This window comes from Bos grunniens, chromosome 18 (genome assembly GCF_055505025.1).
Source record: "Bos grunniens cultivar Pamir isolate PY7600 chromosome 18, Bosgru_T2T1.0, whole genome shotgun sequence".
Taxonomy (NCBI): domain Eukaryota; kingdom Metazoa; phylum Chordata; class Mammalia; order Artiodactyla; family Bovidae; genus Bos; species Bos grunniens.
The window spans coordinates 24026060-24053585 of NC_141182.1; the positions used below are offsets into that span (position 1 = coordinate 24026060).

At 49.1% G+C, this 27526-nt stretch overlaps 1 protein-coding gene across 5 annotated transcripts in view; it reads left to right on the forward strand.

The window, feature by feature from the left end:
* Window positions 1-27526, forward strand: part of SLC6A2 (solute carrier family 6 member 2) — a 62272-nt gene extending 34746 nt beyond the window's left edge. For 2 of the 5 annotated variants that reach the window (XM_086350706.1, XM_086350705.1), the window contains exons 5-15: window positions 4837-4975; window positions 9654-9788; window positions 11404-11507; window positions 12726-12850; window positions 14123-14235; window positions 15496-15624; window positions 18378-18477; window positions 20026-20126; window positions 20564-20731; window positions 22505-22576; window positions 26543-27526. In XM_086350706.1, coding sequence (XP_086206832.1) covers window positions 4837-4975; window positions 9654-9788; window positions 11404-11507; window positions 12726-12850; window positions 14123-14235; window positions 15496-15624; window positions 18378-18477; window positions 20026-20126; window positions 20564-20731; window positions 22505-22576; window positions 26543-26599 — 1243 coding nt within the window. In that variant the 3' untranslated portion in view covers window positions 26600-27526. Of the gene's footprint in view, window positions 1-4836; window positions 4976-9653; window positions 9789-11403; window positions 11508-12725; window positions 12851-14122; window positions 14236-15495; window positions 15625-18377; window positions 18478-20025; window positions 20127-20563; window positions 20732-22504; window positions 22577-23502; window positions 23897-26542 lie in introns of those variants that run through there. The other 3 variants (XM_086350704.1, XM_086350709.1, XM_086350707.1) reach the window with 3 other exon arrangements.

Here is a 27526-nt window from a genome sequence, read left to right on the forward strand (position 1 = left end):
CATCAAAACTAACATTTATCCAGCTTCGGTTATGTCCCAGTCATGCATTTAGAAGTGCCATTTGAAGTGAGTTTGAACCTAGGAAGTCTGGCTTCAAAGTCCAAGCTCTCAGCCCAGTGATGCTAAACACTGGCTGCTCACTGGAACCACCTGGAGAGCCTTAAAACACACTGGTGCCTGGATGCTGTGCCTCGAGATTCATTTTATTGGTCCAGGTGCAACTGTGGTCCAGGGATTTTATTAACAGTTCCTCCACTGATTCTAATATCCAGCCAAGATTGACAGCCCCTGTCTTGGCCATTGCACTCTCCCATCTCTGACAGATTCTTACTGGGGTCAGTCTGACATGCTTACAGTATCATGTCATGGAAAATGTAGGGCCTCCTTTAGTCTTCTCCTGAGGGGGTGTGGCCTCAGACAATCCCAGAATCCCTGGAGAGCTTGCTGGTAGAGGTTTTAGGTCTTCCCAGTTTATGAGTGCAGTTTGGAATGGTAGAGGATAGTGGAGCTGAGGGTGCTGCTGATACATGTAATTGGTTCTGGGCTTTCTCCTTTATCATCTCATGATAGAGGAAAATCCACGATTTTTCTTTTTGCTTTTGGTAACCCTCGTCCTTATAAATTAAAATGGAAAATGGTAGCCTCGTCTCTTGCCTGGTTGTTATTTGATTCCTCCTCTGACATCTTCATGGCCAGCGGATCTGCTGCTGGAGGAAGGAGAGGTGAGTTGGATTTTGAGACTCTGGTTGCTTTAATTACATCCTTAAACTTCCTCCGAGCTTGGCTGTGAGAAGGTAGAAAAAGGAATTCTCTTGCGTTGGGCTGATTCTCTTGGGGGATGTCGTTGAGGGCAGAGTCCAAGACTTATTTTCAGCAGCTTTTTGCTCTATAGAGCTCCCTTCCCATCCTCTCCTTCGACCCTCCCTCCCCTCCTCCATCCTTTTAAGTGCCCCCACCTCCACCCCAAGTCTGGTATCTGCTGTGATCCAGGCATCAGCATCTCCTCCTGTCCACGTCCCACTTAGTCTTCACAGGTCACTGAGGTGGAAATTACTCCTGTTTTACAGATAAGAATGTGGTGGTTCAGGTTCTAGGGAAGTGGCGGAAGGGATCTGAATCCAGGCTGTCTGGGTGGAGGCTCTCACTCCATCCGTGAGCCTCTTCTCTGTCTTCTCTGTCCCTTCAGGGTCTCCAGTGGGGTGTATTCGGGACAGGAGTGCAGAGGTGTCTGTGGGTAGATCGGAGCCCTTCTCATGCATCTCTTTCTCACCTTCAGGCTGCTTTTGTGTGCTTCTCAGTATCTGAGTCATGGGCTGCCTCTGGGATTTGTTTTTAATGGCCCTTTTATCTAAATGCTTCTGCTTTAAAAGTTACTCACTTTCAGTTTGGGAACCCAGCAAGTAGGACTCCCAGTGCCAACCCTGAGGAGGCTAGCTAGGTTTTTTGTTTTTGTTTTTGTTTTTTTTTACTTTCCTTGGAGCCTGCTGGCCAATTCTCTTACCATCTTGTGCTCGTTTAAGCTGATGAACTGAACATATCGTTTAAGGGAACAAAACTGCAGTGCTCCCCAGGCTCCAGGCCTGAAGCCAAACAGCCTGAGGCAAAAAGAAACCCTGATGCTCTGTAACTCTATCTGTAAAAGGGCACGCTTGGTGAACACGCACCAGGAATAAAAAACTTCTATTCCCTTCCTGTTCCTAGTGGGGCAAAGACCTCTCTCTCCACCCCAGCACTAACCCTCTGCGCTTAAATGTCAAGTGAGATCTGAGCCCGTTTGGCCCGCAGACTTCGGAAAGTCTGGATCATATGCTTAACAATGATTCATTTTCATTAAACTGCTGGAAAACTGCAACAAACCCAAGTTACTTGTCCTAACCCCCAAGGCTTGGGGCCTCTAGTGGGGAGGAGGCTGGATTCTCTTTCCTTGGAAATCAGCTCTGGACTCTAGCTTTTCTCACTGATGAAATATCTAGACAACCACTGCAAACCTTAAAGTGGACGTCGCACACATGTGAGTCACCGGGCTGGTTAGGGGGCATGTCAGCCATCTGATGGGATGCTGGAGTCATTTTAGCATGTTTCAGAGCAAGAGCAGTTGGTTCAGAGCCTTTTTTTTTTTCCCAGTCAAATTGGCCAAATGCTTACTCATACCATTTAACACTTGATTGTATGTAAAGCAATGGAAAGAAGCAGGATTAAGAGTCAGATGGGTTCAGTACCTGATTCTAGTTCTCTGTCTTTTTAGACATGCCCAGTCTCTCTTCTTCACTTCTCTTCACTTCCCTCCCCTCCTCCAACCCATTCTCTTCCTCCACTTCCTCCTCCTCCTCTTCCTCCTTATCTTCATCTTCGTCTTCCTCCCTCCCTCACTTCCTCCCTCTCTCTGTCTCACTTTCTCCCCTGCTTTTCTCCCTCCCTCTCTGTCTCCCCCCCTTTCTTTCTCTCTTCCTCTCCCTCCTTCTCAGGACAGGAGAGTGGGCCTCAGCTAGGGCATCATTTTAGAGCTGAGACTAGCAGGGAGAGAAGTTTGCCAGGAAGACACATTGGGCCAGAAAGTGTATTCTAGGCAGAAAGGAACAGATAGTTCCAAGGCCCAGAGCAATGAGAGCTTCATATAACTGGGGAATGACAAGTGGCTGGCGGTCACAAGGAGCCAAAAGCATGATGTGGCAAGGCAGGGGGATGCACTTGGCACAGGACAATTCTGAAAGGCCTCAGATTCTGAAAGCCTTTTGTTGTTGTTGTTGTTGTTTTAATCCTCTTGACCAGGATTTCACAACCTTGATACTTTTGACATCTGGGGCTGGATAATTCCATGTTGCAGAGGGATGGCTCTCCTGTGCATTTTGGATGTCTAGCTTATCCCTGGCCTCTTCCCACTAGATACCAGCAACACCCACCCTGCCCTCCAGCTATGACAACCAAAAATGTCCCTGGATGTTGCCAAATGTCTGGAGAAGGCAGGGGCAAATTTGCACCCCATGAGAACCATTGTTTTAGATGATAAAGAGCTTCTGAGGATTGGGGGGCAGGAGACTGACAAGGTTAGAACACAACTTGAGATGACTCAGATGGTTTTACAGCAGCATAGCCTGTGGATTTAAGGGGCCTGACTGGAGAGACTGGGATGATGGGGAGTGGGGAGGTTTTTATAGCAGTCCTGGAGGAAGGGAATATGGGTCTGGCTTGACATTGGGCCATGAGGATGGGGTGTTGGTAGCAGATCAAGAGATAAGATTAGGAGGGACCAGACATGGAGACTCATTGCTGGGGAAGCTGATGCAGGATGAGTAGCTTACAGCTTACAGTAGCTTACAGGATGTCAATCCTGCCCCGGGGCGGTCAGGATGAAGGCTGTTCTGGGGATGGGAACACAGGTCTTGGTGACCCTTGATCAGTCACACAGCTCTGCTCATTCACTCACTGCAGACTTCTCTGTATGCCTGTCAACACCACACCTTCCCCATCTCACTCCTACCACACCCAGGCACTCCAGCTCAACTCACCTGCTCTCCCATGGGCCTGCAGAGAAAGCACCAGATACCCACTCTGTGGAGCCTGCCCTGCTGACTCCCTTGGCTGAATTTTCTGGGCCCCTCTCAGCTTCTTTGCTGATGCTGCTGTTCCCTTGAAGGCTGGGACTCAATCAGATTGGTAGTTCCAATGATCATTGGTGTTGAGCATTTCCTGAGTTCTAGCACTGTCTCATATTCTGCAGTGTAAACCTCGTGAGAGCCCTTTTACTGTAGAGGGGAAAAAAGCTCAAGATGGGGAATGTTTGCACCAGCTATTGTCACCCAGGAGTTCTACGTGGCCGGAGCCATCACCTCCTTGTCCACAGCCTTGTCACCAGCCCCCAGCAGCCCTCTTTCGGTTTTGACTTCTTTCTCGTGAAATTATGTGTGTGAGATTCATCCATACAGAGTTAGTTGCTGTATAATGTTCTACTTTATGAATATGTCATAATTTATCTAGTCTACTGTTGATAGATACTTGAGTATTTTGCAATTTGGAGTTGTTATGGACAATGCTGCTGTGAACATTCTACACCATGTCTTTTGATGAACATGTGTATATGTTTCTATTGGACAGATACCCAGGAGTAGAATTGCTAAGCCAGAGGATATATATACGTTTAGTTTGAGTAAAATAGGAGAAATGTTTACTTCTTAGTCTCCAGGCCAGGGATTCTTAAGCTCAGTAACATGGGAATTTTGGAGGCTGTTTCGAGCCGTATAGGATGTTTATGTTGTCCTGTGCATTGTAGGGTGTTCCAGTTTTCTGTCCTCTAAATCAGCGGTCCCCAACCTCTGAGATCTAATGCCTGATGATCTGAGGTAGAGCTGACATAATAATAATAGAAATAAAGTGTGAAGTAAATATAATGCACTTGAACTCATGGAAAAACTGTCTTCCATGAAACTGGTCCCTGGTGCCAAAAAGGTTGGGGTCCACTGCTCTAGATGCCTTCTGCCCAAGTTGTGAGAATCAACGATATCTCCAGACATTGCCAGATGTTCCAGTATCCACTGCTTTAGCCTGTGAGTGCTGTGAGGACAGAGACCTTTCCTCTGTTTATTCACCACCATCTCTCCAGGACCTGGCAAGCAGAGATATTTATTATGTTGAAAACTTTTGTAACTGTTGAAAGAACAGCCTTGGGTGGGGGTGTCTTCCAAGAAGACTTGCTGGCTAGAGCAAGGTAGTGCTAAGCACAGGCTGTGACTGGACAGGCTGGGGCAGCCCGGGCCCGTCTCCATCGATGTGCACTTTCAGGGACTGGCCTGCGGTCAAGGCCTAGGTCAGCCTCCCTGATGATACCATCTCCCCTGGCAGGCGTGGTGTCCTGCATCTGCATGAGAGCAGTGGGATTCATGACATTGGCCTGCCCCAGTGGCAGCTTTTGCTCTGTCTGATCATCGTTGTCATCGTCCTGTTTTTTAGCCTCTGGAAAGGAGTGAAGACATCAGGAAAGGTAATGTCTTTGTTTCTCTTTTAGTTGGGAGGTTGTCCTCAAAAAAAAAAAAAAAAAAAAGATGTTTTTTCTACCTGTAATTTAGGTAGTTGGTGAAAGGAAAAGGTGATGCTAGAAGAACAAAGTCTAAGTTTTCACCCCAGCTCTGCCACCAGCTTGCTGGAGACCTCGGACAAATCCCTTCCCTTTCCTAAGCTCTGGGCTCTCCAACAGTAGGGTGAGGGGGTGTGAGTGGATCAGGGTTCCTCACACTTTCCCACCAAAGCTTCCCTAATAGCAGAGACCAGGGAATGAGGACACCCAAAGCCCAAAACAATCTATTGACATGTATTTGATAAATCTTAAATTCTCTGGGACTAAAATGCCAGTGTTGCAGGCTTCTCTAGAATATAACCATTTCCTTCACTATAAAATTGATCATTCTCACCCCTGAATCTTTGAGTAAAAGAGAATGCTCTAGAAGATATCTGGATGAATCCTGGGACATCCTCTGACACAGTGCTGAGTGCTCACAAGAGTTTAGGTTTCCTAGGGAGAGGAGTACAGAGTTAGATGACCTAGGACAGCTTGCCAGAGTTGGTGTTCTGACTTAGGTAACACTGCTCCCCATAGCCAGCCCCTCAGGGTGGAGTATAATCAGGACTTTGCCCACATCGATTCTGAGCCTGAGAAACTTCATGAGAACAACAACTCCATTTGGACCCTATGGGTCTATGTAGAGCTTGACTGTATTAAAGAGGCTGTAGCTGGGAAATATTCTATCCAGTGTTTCGGTTAGCTATTGCTGTGTAATAAAAGAGCTCAGGATTTCATGATGGAAAAATAACAATCACTTTATTGTCTCTCATGATTCTTTGAGTTGACTTGGCTCAGCAAGATGGTTCTTTTTCTCCATATGATATTGCTTGGGCTACATGTCTGGGGGCATGACTGGGCTGGAACCTTTAAGATGGCACATACTCATTGAGGGCATTTGGTACTGGTTAGGAGCTCAACTGGAGCTGTCAACCTGAGCACCTTGGGTTGTTTCCACATAGTTTTGCTGTGTGGCTTAGGCTTCTTACAGCATAGTGGCTGAGTTCCAAGAGCATGTTCCAAGGAAACAAACCCTAATGTGCAAGCAGCTCTTCCAGTCTCTCTTTACATCATGCTTGCTATTGTCCCAGGGGCCAAAATAAGTCTTGTGGTAAAGCCCAGAGTCAACATGGAACACACGGAGTGTGTGTTCATAGGGAGTTACAAGGCAACAACCTATCATAATCAGGCAGCCTGAAGTTATGAGAAGCTTCATTAGGCAACTGATTTTGGAAAGTGGGATGCATCAGGCATCTCTGTGGTTCTCCTAGAGTCTTGGTTAAGTGATAGATAGCAAAGATGGCAGCAAGGCACCAGCAGCGAATGAGAATGAAATCTGTCAAGAAGAGCTTGAAGTAGAACTTCCTCTTAGAATGTTGGAGACATGGTATCTGCTCCAAGGAAGAACCCAAATGAAATGCAGACCAGGGCTTGGAGGAATTCTAAGAGCAGAGCCAGGATTGGACCACAACCATCCCAATACCTGACACATAGTAGGTCTTCAGTAAATATTTATTGAAGAACTAATGAGGGAAGAAGGGAAGGTAGGAAGAAGGGTGGGTGGGTAAATGAGTTTGGGGAACCTCACTAAGTGTTCTTTTGAATCCACTTCAACTTTTCAAGCATTTATGGATACCTCCTATGTGCCAGGCTTGGTGCTAGTATTAGTGATGCAAGAGTAAATATGACAGATTCAGTTGATTGTAGTGTTATGTGTGTTACAGGCAGGTGTAGGTCAATCACATTTGTTCTTGCATCCCCATCCATTTCCAAAAACACTAATGGTCACAAACTATACATACTATTACAGATCTTGCTTTTTTAAAAACTTAACTTTCTTTACCTTGAAGATAATTTTTCAACAGGTAGTCAGGTTGCACTTTGAGATACAAACTTTGGGTTTTTCAACTGTCATTAAATCAATTTAGGGGGTCACCACAGTTTTTCAAAATGAAATTGTCTAGATAATAGCAGTGTACATTGCCTGTAGTAAAGTAAGAGCTGTCTTGTGGAATTTGTGATTCAGTTATAGCAATCCATGTGTCTTAATATATAGGGTTTTTCTTACCATGGTTCCTATGGTCCAAAAAGCTGCATTAGTGGCAGAAGGAAGTTCATCAAACTGAGAGGGTCTGCAAAGACCATGCAGAAGGTGGCATTTGGGATAGAGCTCAAAGGACAGGGGCAGGTGGAGATGGAGCAGAAGGAAGGCGTTGTCAATGGAAGGAACTGCAAGCGAAGCCACAGAAGCCCCAGGCCAGCCTCATCCAGCTTCTTCGTGCCTCTCCTGGGGGTCCGGAGCAGGGCTCTTCTGGCCTCTGCAGACAACAGAGATGCAGAAGGTGTATGAGTTTTACTGCTGCTGCCAGCCTGTGTGAGGGGCCACCACGCATTTCTAATATTGCACCCCCAAATTAAGTTTCCTATTACCTTCGCTGAAGGGGTACAGCCTGCCCCACCTGGTTTAGCACTTGGCTGGAGCAGGCAGGAGTTGTCTCTGAGGGGACCGATGCTAAAGAGAAAAGGAGTGGAGCTGAACATGTTCCATTCCTTTATACAAAGGTACCTTCAGAGGAGGACTCATCCCCTCCCCGAGGAGTGTAGTGAGGGGCCTGGCAGGGCAAGGGTGTTGCCCTAGGAAGCCCCGCCCCAGATGAAGATACGTCACCCAAAGTCCCCGCCCACATTTTGCTTAAGTCCTCCAGTGTTCTGGCAGCTGAGTGGGCAAGGGGCCCTGCAGTCCATGGGGAGCGGCTTTCTAGAATAAGGAGCTTCACACAGGATAGTGCTGTGCTCTTTGTTTTTATACTTTGGCTCATGAGAAAACCACAAGTGTTGCTTATTTCTTCCCAGACTACATCTAGAACAGGATACGGACCTTCTCTTAGCGGGCTGCCCCAGCCACAGAACTGGCCTGGGATGAATTGCAAATGTTCACACTTTCTGTCTTGGCTGGTGAAGGCTCTGTTTGGGAAGGTGCATGACTTCACAGCTGGCGCCTGGGATGGCGAGGGGCGGGTACAGTCTGATTCAGGGAACGGGGTTACCACAGACCACACTCTGTGACCCTGGCCCACTGACCACTGCAGGGTGGAGGCTGGAGGTTTGAGTCAGGAGTCAGTTAGCCCCCAGGGCGTCAGACAAGGGTGTCAAACACAGTGCTGTTTGCTGCCCTGGAGTTCTGTCTGCCTCCTCCAACTAGTAGTCCTTGGCTCAACCAGCCTTAGTAACTACAAGCCTGTACTGAACATCTAAATGCTGACCTAAAAGGTTCTCCAAGACCATCTACTCCAGGTGCTTGTACAAATGGGGACGCTGAGGCCAAGAGACAGACAGGGTTTCATAGGAGTCTTGACAGAAAAGACTTGAACCTGGGGCTCAAACATAAAGTAGCATGAAGGATTAAGAACACAGCTTTGTGGTCAGATGACCTGTGTTGGAGTCCAGACACCATCATTCCCTCAGGATGAATGATGCCCCCTAAGCTTCAGTGTCCTCATCTGCAAAGTGAGGCCCATTAATGGTCCTGCCAGCCTCCAGGGCAGTTGGGAGGATGGGGTGAGAGGTCCTCGGTGCTGGGCTAGCAGGTGGAAATCACTTCATAAATGTTCCTCATCTATCTTTGTCCCCTGCAACCTGGGAGAGCTTTAAAAAAAATTATATATATATATATGTATATATATATATATATTTATTTGGCTATGCCAAGTCTTAATTGCAGCATGCAGGATCCTTAGTTGCAGCATTGTACCCTTAGTTGCAGAGTGTGAGGTCTAGTTTCCCAACCAGGGATCAAACCAGGCCCCCAGCAGTGGGAGCATGGAGTCTTAGCTGATAGACCACCAGGAAAGTGCCAGGGGGAGCTTTTAAAGCCTGAAGTGCAGCACCCACCCCAGACCAATCCAATCAGAAACTCCAAAAATGGAATCTGAACTTTGACATTTTCAGTCTATACTTTCCCCCAGAGTATTCTCATGTATAGTCAGGGGTGAGAAGGAACAAAGAGGAAGCCACACAACCTTCTCCTCTCCCCACTTCTCTGTTTCTTCAGCTTGGGCAAGACGGGCAAGTGTCTCTTAGTCTGGGGTCAGCCTCTTCCCTTACAGGTTTCTGGACAGGGCAGTTTGTATTTGCCCTAAATTGTTTGTGCCCAAAAGAAAGAACTGCTATGGATGGGACTTTCTGCCCAACCACGTCCCTTCCTGGGCAGTGAACTTAGGAGGATATGCTTGAATGAAGGTAAACAAGACAGAGAGAGAAGAGGGACAATGGAGGGCATAAAGGTGGGGGTGCCTAGTTCTTCCTGGGCGTCAGTACAGGCAGCTTGTAGAAGAGGAGGCCTTGGGCACGGCGAGAACCTGGTCTTCATTCTTGCTGCCCTTAGCTTCCTGGTGGCAGCACCTCCAGGCTGGCTTTCTCGCTAGGTGCAGCGTTGGTCTGTCCACTCTGTCCTGGAGAGACCCAGGTCTGACCTAGTGATGGAGCCTTTAGCACGTGCGCTGTGGGAAGGAGGTGGTGGGAGGATGTGCTGGCTCCCTCACCCCAGCCCTGCACCACGCGGGCAGCAGAGCCAGGCTCTCACGGCCAGCTTGTCCACTGCCAGGTCGTGTGGATCACGGCCACGCTGCCTTACCTCGTGCTGTTCGTGCTCCTGGTCCATGGCATCACGCTGCCCGGCGCCTCCAACGGCATCAACGCCTACCTGCACATCGACTTCTACCGCCTAAAAGAGGCCACGGTCAGTGCCCAGCGACCACCCACCCTTGGGCCAGGGTGAGGAGGGTTCTCAGTGCTCTGTGTGGCCTGGGATGGATCCTCCCCACTCTGAGCGGCAGCATCTCCGTCTGACCAAAAACCAGTTTCATCTGCACCCAAACAGTATCTGTGAGCCTGTCCAGCTCTGATGGTCTGGAATCTGTGGTTCTACTAAGTGGCCTTTGCAGACCCCCTCTTTTCAAAGACAGCACTATGCTGTCCTGGGTTCTTACCCCTGCCCAATGTCATGGCCCCCTAACCCACTCCAACACCCCAGACCTATTTCTACTCTGGTCTCCAAACCCTGGCCTCTGGTACCATCTGTGATGTCAGCATAAGGAGTAGCATCAGCCATGGGGGCACCCAAACCCTACTGACTGTCTCTCCTCACATCTACTTTAGCTCACTGTCCTGCCCAGAGACTACCATGCAGGTGGGGTGAATTTGGAGTGGAGTCCAAAACAGCGGGGTGAGGTCAGGAGCAGAGACACCTTGGAGGTTCCTAGGGCCTTGAGCATCTTCAGATCACAGCTGAGATGATTTGCAACCTCATCACTCATGTGCTCCTCAGTGACAACACCTCAACATATTCCCCTCAGAATCCCCAAAGACATCCCCATACTCTTTTTGAACCCACGATATCCTGGCAGGGAGGACCAATGAGGTTTAGGAGGGACACAGCTTCTACTCTCCAGGCATAACTCAGTGTTATAGCCCAATAACCAAGAGAAAAACCTGCTTCCTTAGTAACTGCCAGAAAAATAGCGTAGGAAACAAATCAGCCTTGTAAATTGTGAAGCAAGTCAGAGTTCTATCTGTTCTGCACTGTTTATATATCTTAAATATTTCCAACAGTAGAAATAGCCTGACATCTGAAGGAGCAGCTCTGTCTTCCTCCATCAGATGGCTTCTCTTGTTACACCCTCTGCTTACAAAGTGGGGAGATGACAGAAGTCTCATAGCTCTGATTGTGGCTTTGTCCTGGCGAGCTAGGTAAAATTATACCCATTGTACAGATGAGGAAACTGAGATATAGATAGTGAAATTGACCAGGGCTAGACGATGAGGCTGAGCAATTGGAGGAGCTCAGATCTCCAGGCTTCTAGCCATGTAATTTCATCATCCATCAGATGAGGGAAGTAAGCCCCATTGGCCACCAAGGAGTCCCCACTCTCTGTGGGTTGGTAGAAGCTACTAGGAATCGTAACTCCTTCCTGAAGCTGTTGTCTCCATAACACCTGAGATAGTCTAAACCCTTTGCCCTTGCCACATCCACTTTAAAGCCACATTTAGTTTATTAACTTTCCGTTTTTAACTTTCTTTGAAAATCAAAATATCAAATTGAGCCAGTGAGTTCCTCCAGGGTGAGCTTACTCATGACCACCCAAGGCTGGATGATGCCAGAGAGACCCCAGCCTCTCTCCACAGTGATTTTGTACAGGCTGCTGGGCAACAGGAGTTGTGTGACTGCCTATCTCTGGCTAGATCTCATTTCCTGAGTCTAAGAGCATCCCTGGGGCTTCTCAGCCGGTCTGGAGCAGTGAGGTAGTCCAGTTCTCTGGGAGCAGAGGGTGATGGCCTTTATCTGCCCATTTCAGGTGTGGATTGATGCTGCAACTCAGATATTCTTTTCCTTGGGGGCTGGATTTGGAGTCTTGATTGCATTTGCTAGTTACAACAAATTTGACAATAACTGCTACAGGTAAGATCCTTCCTGGGATTCCAGAAAGCTCTAAATCCTAGGGACCCTCACAGGGGTAGAAAAGAGGGTTCTCGTCTGGAACAAGTCAGATTTTCTTCTTGGGTTTAGTTCCCTGTGAGATGAGGCAGAGTAAAGACCATCCTGGATGTTCTATGAACTCTGACATGGCCTATGGGGGTCCTGGTGAACATATGTCACTTCAGGACACTTAAGCAGTGCAAGCTGAGGAACTGGGATAGTTGAGGCCACTAACCCTGGGAAATCATGGGAGTGCAGAGCTGTGACAGAGGGACACTGTGGCTTTCAGAGCAACCAGCACTGCCCCCTGTCCGTCTGACGCATGGGGGGCAGACAAGGGCGGAGTATCCAGGCTGGTTGCTTGAGGGGTGAGGGCCCTGGCAGGGTCAGAACTTAAGACCACAGGGAAGAATAAGAAGCCTGCTCAGGGTAGGAGAGTCAGAAGACGGTGCTCTAGATCAGCTGGCTCTGTAAGCATTTAATGCTGCCTCCTGCTGGCCCAGTGCTGTGAAGGCTTCAGACAGGGGCACAGATGGGGCTGCTTCATCACTCTCTGTCAAAGGCTTAAGACAGAATCCCTGGTACAAGGCAGAGTAGGATGAATGCATGCCAGTGGGACAGGCTGTGGGGAGGCTAAGGAAATGGGGCAATCAGCCCTCTGATAGAGGATCATTGAGAGCATAGAGGGTGCACTTGAGGTGAGCCTTGGTAGAGAGTTAGGGTTGGGATAGGCAGACATGGAGTGGGTGGATCACAAACAGCATGAGCAGAGCCAGAGAGGTGGTATGTTTGTGAACCAGCAGATTCACTGGCTTGCTCAGAGAGTGCGTGTTAGAGAGTCTCATGAAAGAAGGCTGGGAAGAAGGTGAGGTCATTTTAGCAAAGCTCTTGAATGCCTGGGTGAGAAGTTGAGAGGCACTGGGGAGCCACGGAAAGTTTGTTGAAGAAGGAGACTGGTGATTCAGTCTCCCAACAAGAGTTTGATAGCAGTTTCTGGTATCAGAGTGTTTTATCCAGCAGTTGTTGACCTATTTCCTACATCCACAGGCTCTGACCCAGGGATGGTGGGGCACTGGGGTCTGGATGGCATCAGCAAACTGAAGAGGGGGATGGCATTCAAAGCCGTGGATTCCATAGATGGCCCATGAGAGGGTTGTGGAGAGTCAGACAACTTGAATTAACAGTGCTGCTTTTCCCCAGGGATGCCCTGCTGACCAGCACCATCAACTGTGTCACCAGCTTCATCTCCGGGTTCGCCATCTTCTCCATCCTTGGTTACATGGCCCATGAACACAAGGTCAACATTGAGGATGTTGCCACTGAAGGTGGGTGGGTAGTCCTGCCCACTGAGAAGGAAGGGGCTGAGAAACTCACCTTCTTCTCAGCTGTGCAGTTCTCCTGTGGCTGCAGGACCAAGGGGAGCTGGACGTGGGGCCTTCCCTGCTGCTGCTGGATGGACTTTCTTTGAGGCCATCAGAAGAAATTCCAGGCAGAATCTTCTGAATCAGGCCAGGCCAGATAGGTTTTTGGAGCACCTACTCTGTACCAGCCCCTGGGCTAAGCACTTGATATATCTTGGCTTAGTTCTGGCAGTGCTGCCAGGCAAGTCTTAATAGACCCATTTTAAAGATTAGAAAGCTGAAATTCAGTCTATTAAAGTTGTTCCAGGTCACCCAGCTAGTGAGGCATGATGCTAGCAACTGAACCCTGACCAGTCCTATAGTAGAGCCTATGCTTCCCCACAGCTTCTCATATTCTTTCTTTATTCCTTCTCGCATTTTTATGGCCACAGATAGGCTGAGACCTGGGCAGGGGCTGCCTCTGATGAACTCTGAAAACTCACAAAGTTTTGAGAGTAAGAGGATCCCTCACGAGGTGTAGGAGGTGGGGTTTGAGACCCGTAGCTGTCCAGGAGAGGTACGGCTCTCGGGCTTGGCTGTTTAAGGTCAACCTCCTTGGCACATGTGTACCTGCTTAGTCATTCAATCGTGTCTGACTCTTTGGGACCTCACGGACTGTAGCCCACCAGGCTCCATTGTCCAAGGAATTCTCCAGGCAAGAATATTGAAGTGGATTGCCATTTCCTTCTCCAGAGGATCTTTCTAACCCAGGGATCGAACCCTTGGAATTCTGGTGATATGAAACTGATATCAAACTCTTGGGAAATCAAGTCACTAGCTTTCTTCTTCAACAAATTTTCCATGGCTCCCAAGCGCCTCTCAGCTTCCCACCTATGCATTCAAGAGCTGTGTTAAGATGACCCCACCTTCTTTCCAGCCTTATTTTGGATCTGGCTTCATCAGTCATATTTATTTATTTACTTTCTTGGCCTCACCACATGGCATATAAGTTCTTAGTTCCCCGACCAGGTATCGAACTCACAGCCCTTTCGTTGGAAGTGTAGCATCTTAACCACTGGACCACCAGAGAAGTCCCTGTCCATCATCTTTAGAACTTTGGTTTGCTCTATCCACACATGACTGACCAAATATGATGGGGCTGGACTAGGGCTTATTGGGACTCAAAATGCTCCCCTGTCATCTGCAGCTCAGACCCACAGCCCCAGCCATTGATGAGGTCCTTGATGTTTCTTCCAGGAGCTGGCCTAGTCTTCATCCTGTACCCAGAAGCCATTTCTACCCTCTCGGGATCCACATTCTGGGCCATTGTGTTCTTCATCATGCTCCTGGCTCTGGGAATTGACAGCTCGGTGAGTGACCTTGTTCAGATTACCTCTGCCCACAGACACCACTAGACTCTGACCCTCCCTCCCCAAATACACACACACTAAGTCTCAAGTTTTCCCCCATTCAAATCCCTAATCAGTAGTTGTTTCCATAAGGCCCTATTTAAATGCAAACAAAGAAATCAGTACTCAGAAAGTCAACGCTGATGGTGTGTGTGCTCACTTGTGTCTAACTCTCTGCAACTCCATGGACTGTAGCCCTCCAGCCTTCTCTGTCCACGGAATTCTCCAGGCAAGAATACTGGAGTGGGTTGCTGTGCCCTCCTGGGTGGGGATCTTCCCCACCCAGGGATCGAACTGGCATCTCTTGTATCTCCAGCCTTTGCAGGCAGGTTTTCTTTTTATCACTGAGCCACCTGCCAGAAACTAGGAGAAACCCCTTGGCACTGTGGAAATTTATATTAGAAGGGACCTGGGATAAGCCAGCCCAGTATTCTCCTTTTACAGACGGGGAAACTGAATTCAGAGTTTCATAACTTCTGTTCTCTCACCAACCATTCTTCCCGTGGTATTTCATCAGCATCCACTCAGGCTGAGTGAGTGGACAGGAGTCAAGACCCTGTTGATAGGGGGAGATAGGAGTTAACTCTTGGCCCCCTCTCACACGGTTTCTGAGTTCTGAGCTTGGTTGACAACAGGGCAGAAGTAGGGTGAGAGGATAGGGAGAAAGCTGAACCTGCCAGTTTCTCTAGAAATCTCTTGGGGTGCGTGAGTCCAGGGCTGCTAGGAGGTCCGAGGGAGCTGGGTACCTGAGACTGGACTCCCTGGACCCCAGGGACTGAAAAAATTTACACAGCCTTAAAGTTGATAATTATGGTCTATTTGGCAAATTTCCTATGGTCTATTTGGCAAATTTTCAAGCCTGGGCAGCAGCCTATCAGATTGCTCTGAGGCTGCTCTGAAGAGGTAAGGGAGGAGCTAGCATATATAGGAGTTTTGCAACAAAAACCAGGTGGTCAGTGTTAACTGAAGAAAACCAAACATCTCAAGTTAACAAATTTAATGCTTTTCTTTAAGGGAAAGATGCAAGAGTCTGGGCTCACTGAAATCATTTATTATGTATCTTAGCCATCTAGGGCCAGTATCCTGTTTTTTTCCCATCCTGAGTCCCCTCAGGGTGTACCTTTGGTTGGGAGCTGATGGCTGGAGCATCCTTTGTTTGCTGATATGGCGGGCCACAATTTTCATTCACCTCTGCATCCCACCCTGCCCCGTCCCCTCCAGATGGGAGGCATGGAGGCGGTCATCACGGGCCTGGCTGATGACTTCCAGGTTCTGAAGCGACACCGGAAACTCTTCACGTTTGCTGTCTCCTTTGGAACCTTCCTTCTGGCTCTGTTTTGTATAACCAAGGTGAGGGGGGCTTACCTCTGGGTCACCTGGGGCTTGTGAGGCTGCATTTCAATCCAGCCAGATATTCCCAGACTTGAAACAGAAGGTAGGACTAGGGGGACCGTGGCAGTACCTGGTATCCTGAACTCTGTGGTCCAGTCCTCTAGGATTATATCCTATTGTTGTCTATCCCCTCTAAGCCTGAGGACATCCAGGCAAACCTGTTTATTGGTTTGGGGGTGGGGAGCAGCAAAGGGCCATTTTAAACTGTCAACTGAAAAAAAGTACACAACCTGAAAGTTGAGAAATCGGTTTTATTTGGTGAACCAAACTGAGGACTTAGCCTGAAAGTGTTAGTTGCTCAGTTGTGTCTGATTCTTTGCGACTCCGTGGACTGTTGCCTGCCAGGCTTCTCTTTCCTTGGAATTCTCCAGGCAAAAATACTGAAGCAGGTAGCCATTCCTTTCTCCAGGGGATCTTCAATGACCCAGTGATCTAACCAGGGTCTCCTGCTCTGCAGGCAGATTCTTTACCATCTGAACACTAAGGAAGCCCTAAGCTTGGCACAGCATCTCAGATCGCTCTGAGGGGCTGTTCCGACGAGGTCAGGGAGGAGCCAGGATGATTTTGGATGCATGCATCAGTAAGCAGTAGCTTGCAATAAGCAGTGGCTGGAAACAAGACCTTAGTTCCCTGACTAGAAACAAACCCTGGTTGCCTGGGTGGAAAGAAGGAATCCTAACCATTAGACCACAGGGGCCGGTGACTAGAATCTCCGTCCCTAGTCCTTGGCTGCCTTGTAAGGAAAAATCAGACAAGGAGACGGAATGTATAGAGGAAAGTAAAGTATATATTAGAAAAGCAGAGTGCATATGGGAAGATGCATGAGTGAACTCAGAGTTGTTAGAGTCAAGCCTTTGGAAAGTTTAAATCCTTGTTAAAGGGGAACTCTTCCAGGTCTTTATCTTCTTCTTGGCCAGTCAGGACCCTTTCCTGGGTGTGCACACATTTCTGAGTCAAGATGGATTTCGTCGCAGAGGCATATGGAGGGGGTCTGGCATTATTATGGCCTGGCATTCCCTGCATTTTTGACCCCAAGAAGCCTTTTGCACATGTGTAGTGTCCCTCGGAGAAGGCAATGGCACCCCACTCCAGTACTCCTGCCTGGAAAATCTCATGGACGGAGGAGCCTGGAAGGCTTCAGTCCATGGGGTTGCTGAGGGTCAGACACGACTGAGTGACTTCACTTTCACTTTTCACTTTCATGCATTGGAGAAGGAAATGGCAACCCACTCCAGTGTTGTTACCTGGAGAATCCCAGGGATGAGGGAGCCTGGTGGGCTGCCGTCTATGGGGTCACACAGAGTCAGACACGACTGAAGCGACTTAGCAGCAGCAGTAGCAGTGTCTCCCTGGCCCAAGGATGGAAAACGTATGACCTCTTGCTCTCTTAACAGAGTTTAGCCCCTCTCTCGGAGAAGGCAATGGCACCCCACTCCAGTACTCTTGCCTGGAAAATCCCATGGACGGAGGAGCCTGGTAGGCTGCAGTCCATGGGGTCGCGAAGAGTGGGACACGACTGAGCGACTTCACTTTCACGCATTGGAGAAGGAAATGGCAACCCACTCCAGTGTTCTTGCCTGGAGAATCCCAGGAGCAGGGGAGCCTGGTGGGCTGCCGTCTCTGGGGTCGTACAGTCGGACATGACTGAAGCAACTTAGCAGCAGCAGCCCTTCACTGTTCATGCCAATAAAATACCCAATGCCCAGTTAACCACCGTATTCCTATTGTCATATCGAAATGCGGATCTCAAAATGTAGGCAGGCCTTTGGTCCTAAACATGTAGCCCAGAGCCCATTAGTCTCTTGCTTCAGGAAATGTAAACACAGGGCTGGTAGTGAGTGTCTGGCCTGGAGTCTGTCTTTTTATCACTCCAGTAAGTGTGAACAGGGGGCCAGTAGTAAATGTCAAAGCTGGAGCCCATCTATCTCCTGCCTCAAGAATATATGAGTTTTTGCAACAAAGAACAAGGAAGTTGGAACATCAAAAGATTACCGTTAATTAAAGAAAACCAAACATCTCAAATTAAGGAGTTTAGGGCTTTTCTGTCTATAGGAAGATGCAAGAGTCTGGGCTCATTGAAATCATTCCTTTGATATACACCTCTGCTGTCTGGGGGCCAGTATCCACACTTCTTCAAGCTGAGTGCCCCCGCAGTGGGTGACTGCAGCAGTTGGTTGCTATATGGCAGGCATCCTGTTTCTATCCTGAATTCCCTCAGGGCTCACCTTCAGAGCAGCTGTAATGTGATGGCTTGATGGCTGCAGCATCCTTTGTTACTTTCATGGAAGGCAACATTTTTTTCATTGATAAAATCCATCTTGCTTTTTTTCCTTAATACTAATGATTTATTTATTTATTTGGCTGTACTGTGTCTTCGCTGTGGCACGTAGGATCTTCGATCTTCTGAGGCATGTGAGATCTTTCTGTTGTGTCATGCAGGATTTAGTTCCCTGACCAGGGATTGAATCCTGGAAGTCTCCCAGCTTGCTATTTACTGGCTGAAGTCCCCACCCCCAGACTCAGTGACCCCAGAAGGTCTTTGTTAGAATATGTAGCAGCAACACAGTAGCACCCTAAACCTCATTACTTGAGTATGGGGTAGGGGTGAGTTCCAAGTGAGCTGGACAGGGGAGAGCTCAATTTGATGGATGTAACAGTTGATCGCTATTTCTAGCCATGAAGGCCTCAGGCTCTCTCTGTCCATGCCCCAGGGTGGAATATATGTGCTGACCCTGTTGGACACGTTTGCGGCGGGGACCTCCATTCTTTTTGCTGTGCTCATGGAAGCCATCGGCGTCTCCTGGTTTTATGGTAGGTGCTGGGCCCTGAGTGTGTGTGGAAAAGCCTCGGCCCCCTGGGCTTCTGGAGACCTTTCTCACCTGGTCAGGAAAAGGGGATTTTCATCTCCAGGGCTGTCACTGGCTGATCTCAGAGTTGTATAAGTGGCTTATATTGGTCTTAGCTCTCAACTCATCTTTGCATGAACTCCCTTTAACAAGAGGTGGCAAAGGCCCCAGAGGCATCAGTGTCAGCTGTTAAGAGAGGAATTCGGAGGAAACTGCTGCTCCCTGAGCCATGCCATTCATTCTAGAGTAGGGCTGCCAGATTTAGTCAATCCAGGATACAAGATGCCTTGTTAAACTTGAATTTAAGATAATGGGTAATGTTTTTTTTTATTGTATACCCCAAATACTGCATGAAATTTCTTAAACTAAAATTTAATATTGTTGTCTCTGAAAATCAAATGCAACTGAGTGTCCTGTATTTTCTCTGGCAACCTTATTCTGGAGCTGAACGGGGAGAACTTGGTAGAAAGTGAAACGTGCTGTCATTCGCTTTTTCCCCCGCGCATGTGTGCTAAGTCGCTTCAGTCGTGTCCGACTCTTTGCAACCCTGTAGACTTTAGCCCCGGAGAAGGCAATGGCACCACACTCCAGTACTCCTGCCTGGAAAATCCCATGGACAGAGGAGCCTGGTAGGCTGAAGTCCATGGGATCGCTGAGGGTTGGACACTGAGCGACTTCACTTTCACTTTTCACTTTCATGCATTGGAGAAGGAAATGGCAACCCACTCCAGTGTTCTTGCCTGGAGAATCCCAGGGACGGGGGAGCCTGGTGGGCTGCCGTTTATGGGGTCTCACAGAGTCGGACACGACTGAAGTGACGTAGCACACATGCGCGGGGAAAAAAGCGAATGACAGCACATTTCACTTTCTACCAAGTTTAGCAGACTTTAGCCCACCAGGCTCCGCTGCCTGTGGGATTCTCCAGGCAAGAATACTAGAGTGGGTTGTCATGCCCTCCTTCAGGGGATCTTTCTGAATGAAGGATTGAACCTGCGTCTCATGTCTCCTGCACCGGCAGGCGGGTTCTTTACCTCTAGCGCCACAGGGAAAGTCCCCAGTGTGTCACAATTAACGTGTTTATCCTGTTCTCACTCTTTTCTGCTCACCAGAAAGAGTCTGGTCCCTTCTACCAGATTAAAGTGGGGGAAGCCTCTGTACCCACAGTCATCACTGTTTTAAGATTCAGGAAGCAAGAGGAAAGAGCTGGGCTTTGGGATCAGGCCACCCTGGCTGTGTAACAGGGACAAGTGTCCCCTCCCCAGGCCCTGGTTTTCCTTCTAAAAAGTGAATTGGGGTTACTCACACAAGGGGACGCTACCCTTGAGTGTGTTCTCACCTGTTCTGAACCAGCCAAGTGCCCATCCCCAGGTCTGCTATAAGCCAGGGTGCCCCTGCTTGCCCCCGCTTTCTGCTCTCCACCTGGGGGCAGCCCCTCCAGGGAGGCAGCAGAGGGGAGTGGGTGGCCCCGGGCTCTGCAGGGGCCTCGGTGACAGGCCTGCCTGTGTGTGCGCAGGAGTGGACAGGTTCAGCAACGACATCCAGCAGATGATGGGGTTCAAGCCCGGCCTGTACTGGAGACTCTGCTGGAAGTTTGTCAGCCCTGCCTTCCTCCTGGTGCGTGGTGTGTGGTGGGAGCATCCTGGGGTGAGGGTGGAGGTGGGGATCTTTGCTTCTAAGGGGAGGAGGTTGGGATGCAGAGACCTGCTCAGGAGGCTCCGCCTGCCCTGTTGATTCCAAGGAGGCTTCCGTGTGAGCAGGGTGTCCAGCCTGGAGCCAGGTCTGGGGTGGGGGCTGTGTGTGCCACCCCTCAGCCCAGCTCCAGGGTCACCTTTCTAGTCTTCCATTCGTATTGCTCCTGTTTCTTTGTCTCCTTTTCATTATCCATCCTTCCTTGAATCCTTTCTCTCTTTCCCTCCATCCCCTGCATCCGTCTCATGCATTGGTCCTCACTTCTCTCTGGTCCCTCTCTGCCTCTCTCCCTCCCCCCCACCTCCTCCCCTCTCTCTCCTTGTCTCTCTTCTCCTTCATCCTTGTATCCTTTCCTCCCCCAGTTTGTGGTGATTGTGAGTATCATCAATTTCAAGCCACTCACTTACGATGACTACATCTTCCCACTCTGGGCCAACTGGGTCGGATGGGGCATCGCGGGCTCCTCCATGGTTCTGGTGCCCGCCTACATCGTCTACAAGTTCTTCAGCACCCGGGGCTCCATTCGAGAGGTGAGCTCTGAACCAGCCCAGGGCAGAGTGGGGGACAGCCGGGCAGGGTGGGGGACAGCCGGGAGGGTGGGGAGAGCAGGAGAAGGCACATCCCAACTCATTCCTGCTGGGGTGAGAGACAGACAGGAAGGAAAGGGGGGCGATGTATGTGTGATTGTGGTTGATTCACATGGTTGTATGGCCCAACACAACATTGTAAAAATTTTAAAAAAACACACACCACGAAAAAAAGAATACACATAGTTGAGTCACTTTGGTGTATAGCAGAAACTTGCATAGCATTGTAAATCAACTATACTTCAATAAAATAAATCTTTAAAAAAGAGAGACAGACAGGACACAGACTCTAGAGTCAGACGGACCCACCATGTTGGCCGTGTTATTTACCCCTAAGCCTCAGGTTCCACTTTTATACCCTGGGATAATCAGGTGGGCCTTGAGCGGAGAAAGGGAATGCTTAGCCCGGGGCCTGGCACACCGTAGGTTGCCAGTGCGAGATGCCTGCAGTTATGTCGTCTGTCATACGTGCGTGCTCACACGCTGCTCCCACCATTGTCACCGTGATGAGCTCAGCCCTCCAGTCCCTTAGGGAGGAATTAGTCTGCATTAACTATGCCCACTCCTGAGTCCCATCTCCTAAGGTCTGTCATAACCCTAGATGTCTCCCACTCTCCCTATCTGTATTCACTATGACCTTGTATTTTGGATTTCATCTGCCTTTTTCCTGAACCTGATACCTGATCAGCCTAAACCAGAGATTTCCAAAGGACATTTCTTCTTTGAGCTGTGTGCATTGCAGATACATATAATCAGGTATTTGGGAACCAAAGAATTTTAACTGAAATTATGTCTGCCTTATTCTTCGGTTAAATGCCCTTTCTTTATAAATAATGGTGACAGTCTTTTCCTCATGTCCTTCTGATTTTATTCCTTCTTTACCCACGGTCTTTACTCATACTTACTGAGAATCTGCACAGGGCAGACCGTATTCTCAGCACTAGACACACTCCCCTGGACTCACGTTCTCATGAAAGGACAGATACACACAGGAGGACCTAAAAGAGCGAGCCGTACAGGAACTTCGGGAAGAGGGTCCCAGGCAGGGCTGTGTCCACCCCCACCCCCTTGAGACATGTCTCCTGTTCATGAAATCCTACGGTCCTGGAACTTCTGGGCCCCTGGGAGGACCGTGTTCAGTGAGCTCATCCTGGACGTGGAACCAGGACCTACTTTGAGTACTTTTATTCTTCACACTTTGAGGTCCCCCCACCTAGTGATCAGATATTGATTCCAGACCCATTCCCTGAGTCCACCCTGTGTCTAGCCCCCTAAGAAGGTGGCCCAGGTCCCCAGGCAGGACTGAGGTTCTGTCACTGTTTTCTCTCTGTGCTCTGAGCTTGTCTGCAGTACTGCCTCTGGTCGTGGTTGTAAAAGTGCCTGTGTGTGTGTTTGTTCAGTGTCAGCCCCTTCTGTGAGCTGTAAGCTCCCCCGAAGCAGAGCGTGTGGGTGTCCTTCAGCCCTGGACCCCCAGGGCCAAGGCCAGTGTGTGACAGCAGTCACTGGCTCAGTAAGCGTTCACCGAATGCATATCTCAGAGTGAACTGACCAGCTCCATAAAGCAGGGTGGAGAGCGTCTTGTACAAACCTCTCCTGCTGTCCATGTGGGCCTGTAGGGACAAGCAGCAGGTGGCCCTGATGTGGGGTGTGCTCTGGGCTGCTGGAAGGGTGTCCCTGGGCCAAGCTGAGGCCTCCTCCACTTCTCCATCCTCACAGAGACTGGCCTATGGCATAACTCCAGAGAGCGAGCATCACCTGGTGGCCCAGAGGGACATCAGGCAGTTCCAAGTAGGTGCAGCTTGGACCGTTCTGGCGGGGGCTGAGGGGTGGGGACCCACTGCTCCCTGCTGTGCTAAGGCAGGACCACACACCATACACACCAGAAACCCCAGAGCGCCTCGGGGTATGATATTAGGATTGGAGGAAAAGGGGCCTGTCTTCTGCCCACTACCAGCTTCCGCCTGCCCCTCTGCTCCTTGGTCCTGAGGTACCGGATGCCCCAATTTCCTCAACTCTGTTCTCCCTCTTTGAGTTGTGACCGTGGAGTATCCCCAGATTAGGTTGAGGCTTGCTTATCTTGAAGGAAGCTCTGCAAGTACATCAGTAACTTGGTGATCTAAGCCCTACTGTTTTCCCTTTCAAAATGTGGGGGTGGGGGTTGGGGAGTTTCCCTGTGATTCCCCTGCTTCAGATTGACTGTGTGACTTTGCAAAGTGTCCTTTGCCCTTTCTGGGTCTCAGTGAAAATTTGATTTTTCTCTGTTTTATTGTATTTATTTTTGGCTGTGCTTGGTCTTCATTGCTGTGCGGGCTTTCTCTCATTGCGGCAGGCGGGGGCTGCTCTCTGGCTGGGGCGCTTGGGTTTCTCACTGCAGCGGCTTTTCTTGTTGCAGAGCACGGGCTTCAGTGGCAGCATGTGGGCTCTAGATCTCGGTAGCTGTGGCGCATGGGCATAGTTGCCCTGCAGCATGTGGAATCTTCCCGGACTAGGGATTGAACCCATGTCCCCTGCATTGGCTGGTGGATTCTTAGCCAGCGGACAGACCACCAGGGCAGTCCCCATGTGACAGTTAGGGAACCCTCCCAGGTGTTCTCCAGGTCTTTGAAGGGAGCGGCTGTGCTTTCCGCCCTGTCTGTGTGTCCTGCTGTGAACAGCAGCCCTCGTCCCTCGGTCCCTGCCCACCCTGACCCTGGCCTTGCTGTCTCTCTCTGCAGTTGCAACACTGGCTGGCCATCTGAACCTGGTCCCGAGGAGGAACCTGCAGCGCCAGCGTTCAGGCCAAAGGCCACCCTGGACACTGTCTTGGGATTCCTCTCCGACCCCTCTTCTTCCTCTTTTCCAAGTTACCACTGATTTAGTGACCTGGTTTTCTTTCACCTTCTGTTCACCTGGCCCAAGGGCTGTGGGCTTTTGGATTGCTAAGCCTCGTGGGAGAAGAGGAGAGGCGGGAACAGGAAAAATGACTTCTGTTGAACCTCTGTTAGTTTCGAGGAAGTCTCCCCCAGTTATGGGAGCCAGCTGGGGCTGAGGTCTGTGTTACGGGCAGAACTCCCTACTGTGCTGGCTGGTACTTTGGGCCACAGAAGAAATCTCCAGTCCACAAAATCAGACAGGATGTTGCTTTTTGGGTCAGACACTGTAAAACCAAAACACGCACAAGCAGCCAGGCTGAGTTTGGGGGGCAAGGGAGTGGTACATAGATCTTACCTCTCTTTTTTGCCCTGGTCAGTGCTGGACCTTGATCAGGGAGCTTTGGGGATATTTGTCGCTGTTATGAAGTCCGTGGATAGAAGCTCTGGGGGGATCATGAGCACAAATCTTCATGGTTTTCACTCCAGTTGACCTGGGTTTGATTTATGTGTGTTCTGGGACATTCTTCTGGCTTCTGGTGCTCAGAGGGCCCAGAGCGGTGGGTGTCATAGTAAGTGGCTTCTGCATAGGAACCAGATGAGTCTATAGAGGCCACGTTCGGGTCTTGCCCTGTTAGGGACATGACGCCCAGGAGCTACCTGTGGCTCCCAGGACCTTCCTCGGGGACTGAGGATAGGAAGCCAGCAAGGCCAGCTGTGTGTCTCCACTGCAGGATCCTCTGCTGTCCTCGCAGAGCCAGGTCAGTGTCCAAAGGCCATCTGACAGACAGCTGTCTCTGCGGTGTTCACAGATACCTTCAAAGCCGTTCTGTGGGAATCCCACCCAGTGTAGACCGAGGGTTCTTGAGTGAGGGGGAGTGGGCCCTGAAAACTCCCTTTGTCTCTCTTCTTGAGGGCAGCATGGAACCCAGGACACAGCTCCCCGGTCACTCAGGTTGAGGTCACTCATCATATTCTGAGCTGAGGGAGCAGATTGGCTTTTGCCAAGAATTTCTAGGTTGATTTCTGATACACACTCATGAGTGCTGCCCTCTGGTGGTGCTTGCTGGTTAGTGTTGGCTCATTCAGAGAGGTGATTTATAGCTTGGTTAGTCGGTGGCATCTACTTGGAATTTCTCTTCGTGGTTATCAGTTTCTTATACTCTCGGAAATCTAGATTTGTGGGTTCTTGTTCTGACTGTGAGAGGCCCTGTTGCAGAATCTTCGGGGAAAAAAGGAGGCCACATCATTTTCACTGGGAGTACAGGGTGACACACACCCCAAAGATGCTTTAGGGAAAGTGGGACGGGGTAGGGGGAGGGGGCGGGCAGTCACTGAGCCTGATCTACTGATTGCGGAGTCAGTGGAAGATGGTTACCTGGGGGCTGGCTGGGGGCAGGGGAATGGTTTTTCTCTCAGAGTCAGAGCTCTGTTGAGTCGGGCTCCTTATGTCATTCTTTAAAGTGGGAAACTCAGGAGACTTTAGATCTTTTCATATAAAAAAGTCCAGTTAAAATTCTGAGACAACCCAAGTAGCAGGTGTCTTAGACCCTGAAAAAGGTGCAGCCTGGAAGCACCCAACAGAGTGGAATAAACAGGTGTGGGAACGAGAGCAGGGTGACCGGTGCCTGTGGTTATCTGGTCCCACCTGTGGCTCTGAATCCACCCCTGAAGGGTAATTCCTCCTCAGGTATGACTTTTTTTTTTTTTTTTTTTTTTACAAAGCACTTTCATTCACGTTGCCTCCCATCCACCCAGCAGATTCTGTAGGGCTGGCTTCTCTGTCCCCATTTCCCAGGTGAGAAAACCAAGGTCCAACATTTCTGTCATTCTTGCTCAAGGTTCCTCAGCTACTAAGGGATCCAGTCGGACCCTCAGCTCTCAGCTCTGACTCTCAGCTGAGAGCACTTTGAAATTCCCAGCACAATATAGTTCACCATACCCAGGGCTGTCATGAAATGTAAAGAACAATCCATCCAGTCAAGTGGCCAAGGAGTATTTATTTCTTAGCAAAAGAGCAATGTGTTGGAAGAAGGGAAGAGGGAAGAAGGAGATGTCATTTATTCTCCTCTAGCTGTTTGCCAGGGAAGAAAGTATTTCACTGCTCTCCTTCGATGAAAAGAGCCGCTCTAGGGCCATGGTCCCCAACCTTTTTGGCAGCAGGGACCGCTTTCATGGAAGACAGTTTTTCGGGGATGGTTTCAGGATGATTCAGGCGCATTACACTTATTGTGCACTTTATTTCTTTATTATTACTTCAGCTCCACCTCAGGTCATCAGGCATTAGATCCTGGAGGTTGGGGACCCCTGCTCTAGGGAACGGTGGCATGTGAAGAGCTGAGTCTGCTGGGCAGATACGAGTCAGAAAAGCCTGTGTTCCAGGGGCCCCCTTCAGACAAATCCTGTCGTTTGCTCTTTGCTGTCTGTATGTGGCCCTTCTGCTTCCAGACACATGTCTGAGGGCGAGTTGGAAATGTGGTGCTAGCTGACCCAACACCAACCAACCCAGTAGTGCTGCCTTCTGGGGAAAATGACTCTCGAGCCTGGGGAGCAGCTCTGGGGGTGGGGGAACCTGGGACACCCGTGGACGTTCTCATGGAGGTGTTGGCAGACCTTCTGGGTTCACCTTTCACCCACATTTAATGAAAAGAGAGCATGGGCTTTATCATAAACGATGTTTGACTTCTTCTTTGAGGACATTTTATTATTATTATTATTATTGTAGAGTTTACCCAGGATAAGGGTGCTCTTGTGTACTGTATAGGGCACTTTTGCTATTTTACTAGATTTTTAAAGAATTTTTATTTTCCACGAAGTGTTGAAATATCTGTTTAAGACCATCCTGTTAACATCTCTTCAATGTCTAATTATTTAGTGTTGACCTGTGAGTTGGTCTTCATTCCAGATGCAAATGAGACAGAGGAGAAGGGGACCTGCCAACTCTTGCCAAATATCCTGCTAAATAAAGGTCCTCAAAGCTGCCTTAATTCTCAGAGGGGTTCCAGCCCAGGGGGGAGCCTGTCTCTTGCCAAAGGATCCTGGTAATGTGAGTGAGACTGCACATGCTTACCAAAGATGGCATTTCTTAGTAAGAAGTTCACTGAGCTTGTTTCGTTTATATCCTTTGAAAGCCATGGATGGGAGAACAGAGAGGGAGTGTGGCGTGGGGGAAACAGCACAGCGTTTAGAGTTGTGCCAGGCTGCGTCTGTGACTATCTTACTGGGTAACCTGGGGGACGGGCTCCACTTCTGTGGGCTGCAGAGTTCTCTGTCTGTAAAAGCAAGGGTTGAATCAGAGAATTGAAGGTCTCACCCAGTAAAAAAAAAAAAAAAAAAAAAAATCCTGTCTCCATAGCAACATTATTATGTTAAATTTACAAAGAAGGAAGCACACAGTTTACTGCGGGGCTTTCCTGAATGATCTAGCGAGCAGTAACAATCTACTAAGTAGAGACATGTTGGAAGTATCATGTGTTTTGGACATTCAGTACTTCTCTTTCTCCAATATTTCTTCAGCTGTTGACAGAAACACTTGGTATTTTAAAATATAAATGCAACCCTTTTGTTTGAAGGAATTTGAGGGTAACAGGTGTCCTGCCCTCGTAAGTCCGAAAATCCACAGCTCTGAGGATGTGTAGATTGGCTATAGTTGCAATCGTACAAGTCACCAAAATTCTGGTGAATGTGAAGTTGCTTTGGGGGTTCCTGCCCTCATCCTTCTGTTTACCCACTTCTGTGTAAACAAGGACTCTTTCAATGGTGCCCTGTGTCACGGACTGTTCCAATGTCATGCAGATTTCTATATCTGGTATGTGTTTATTTTAAAAGCTGTCCTCTTCATGGAGAATTCAGTGTACAGAATAATAAAGGATATTTCCTGTGTCATGTA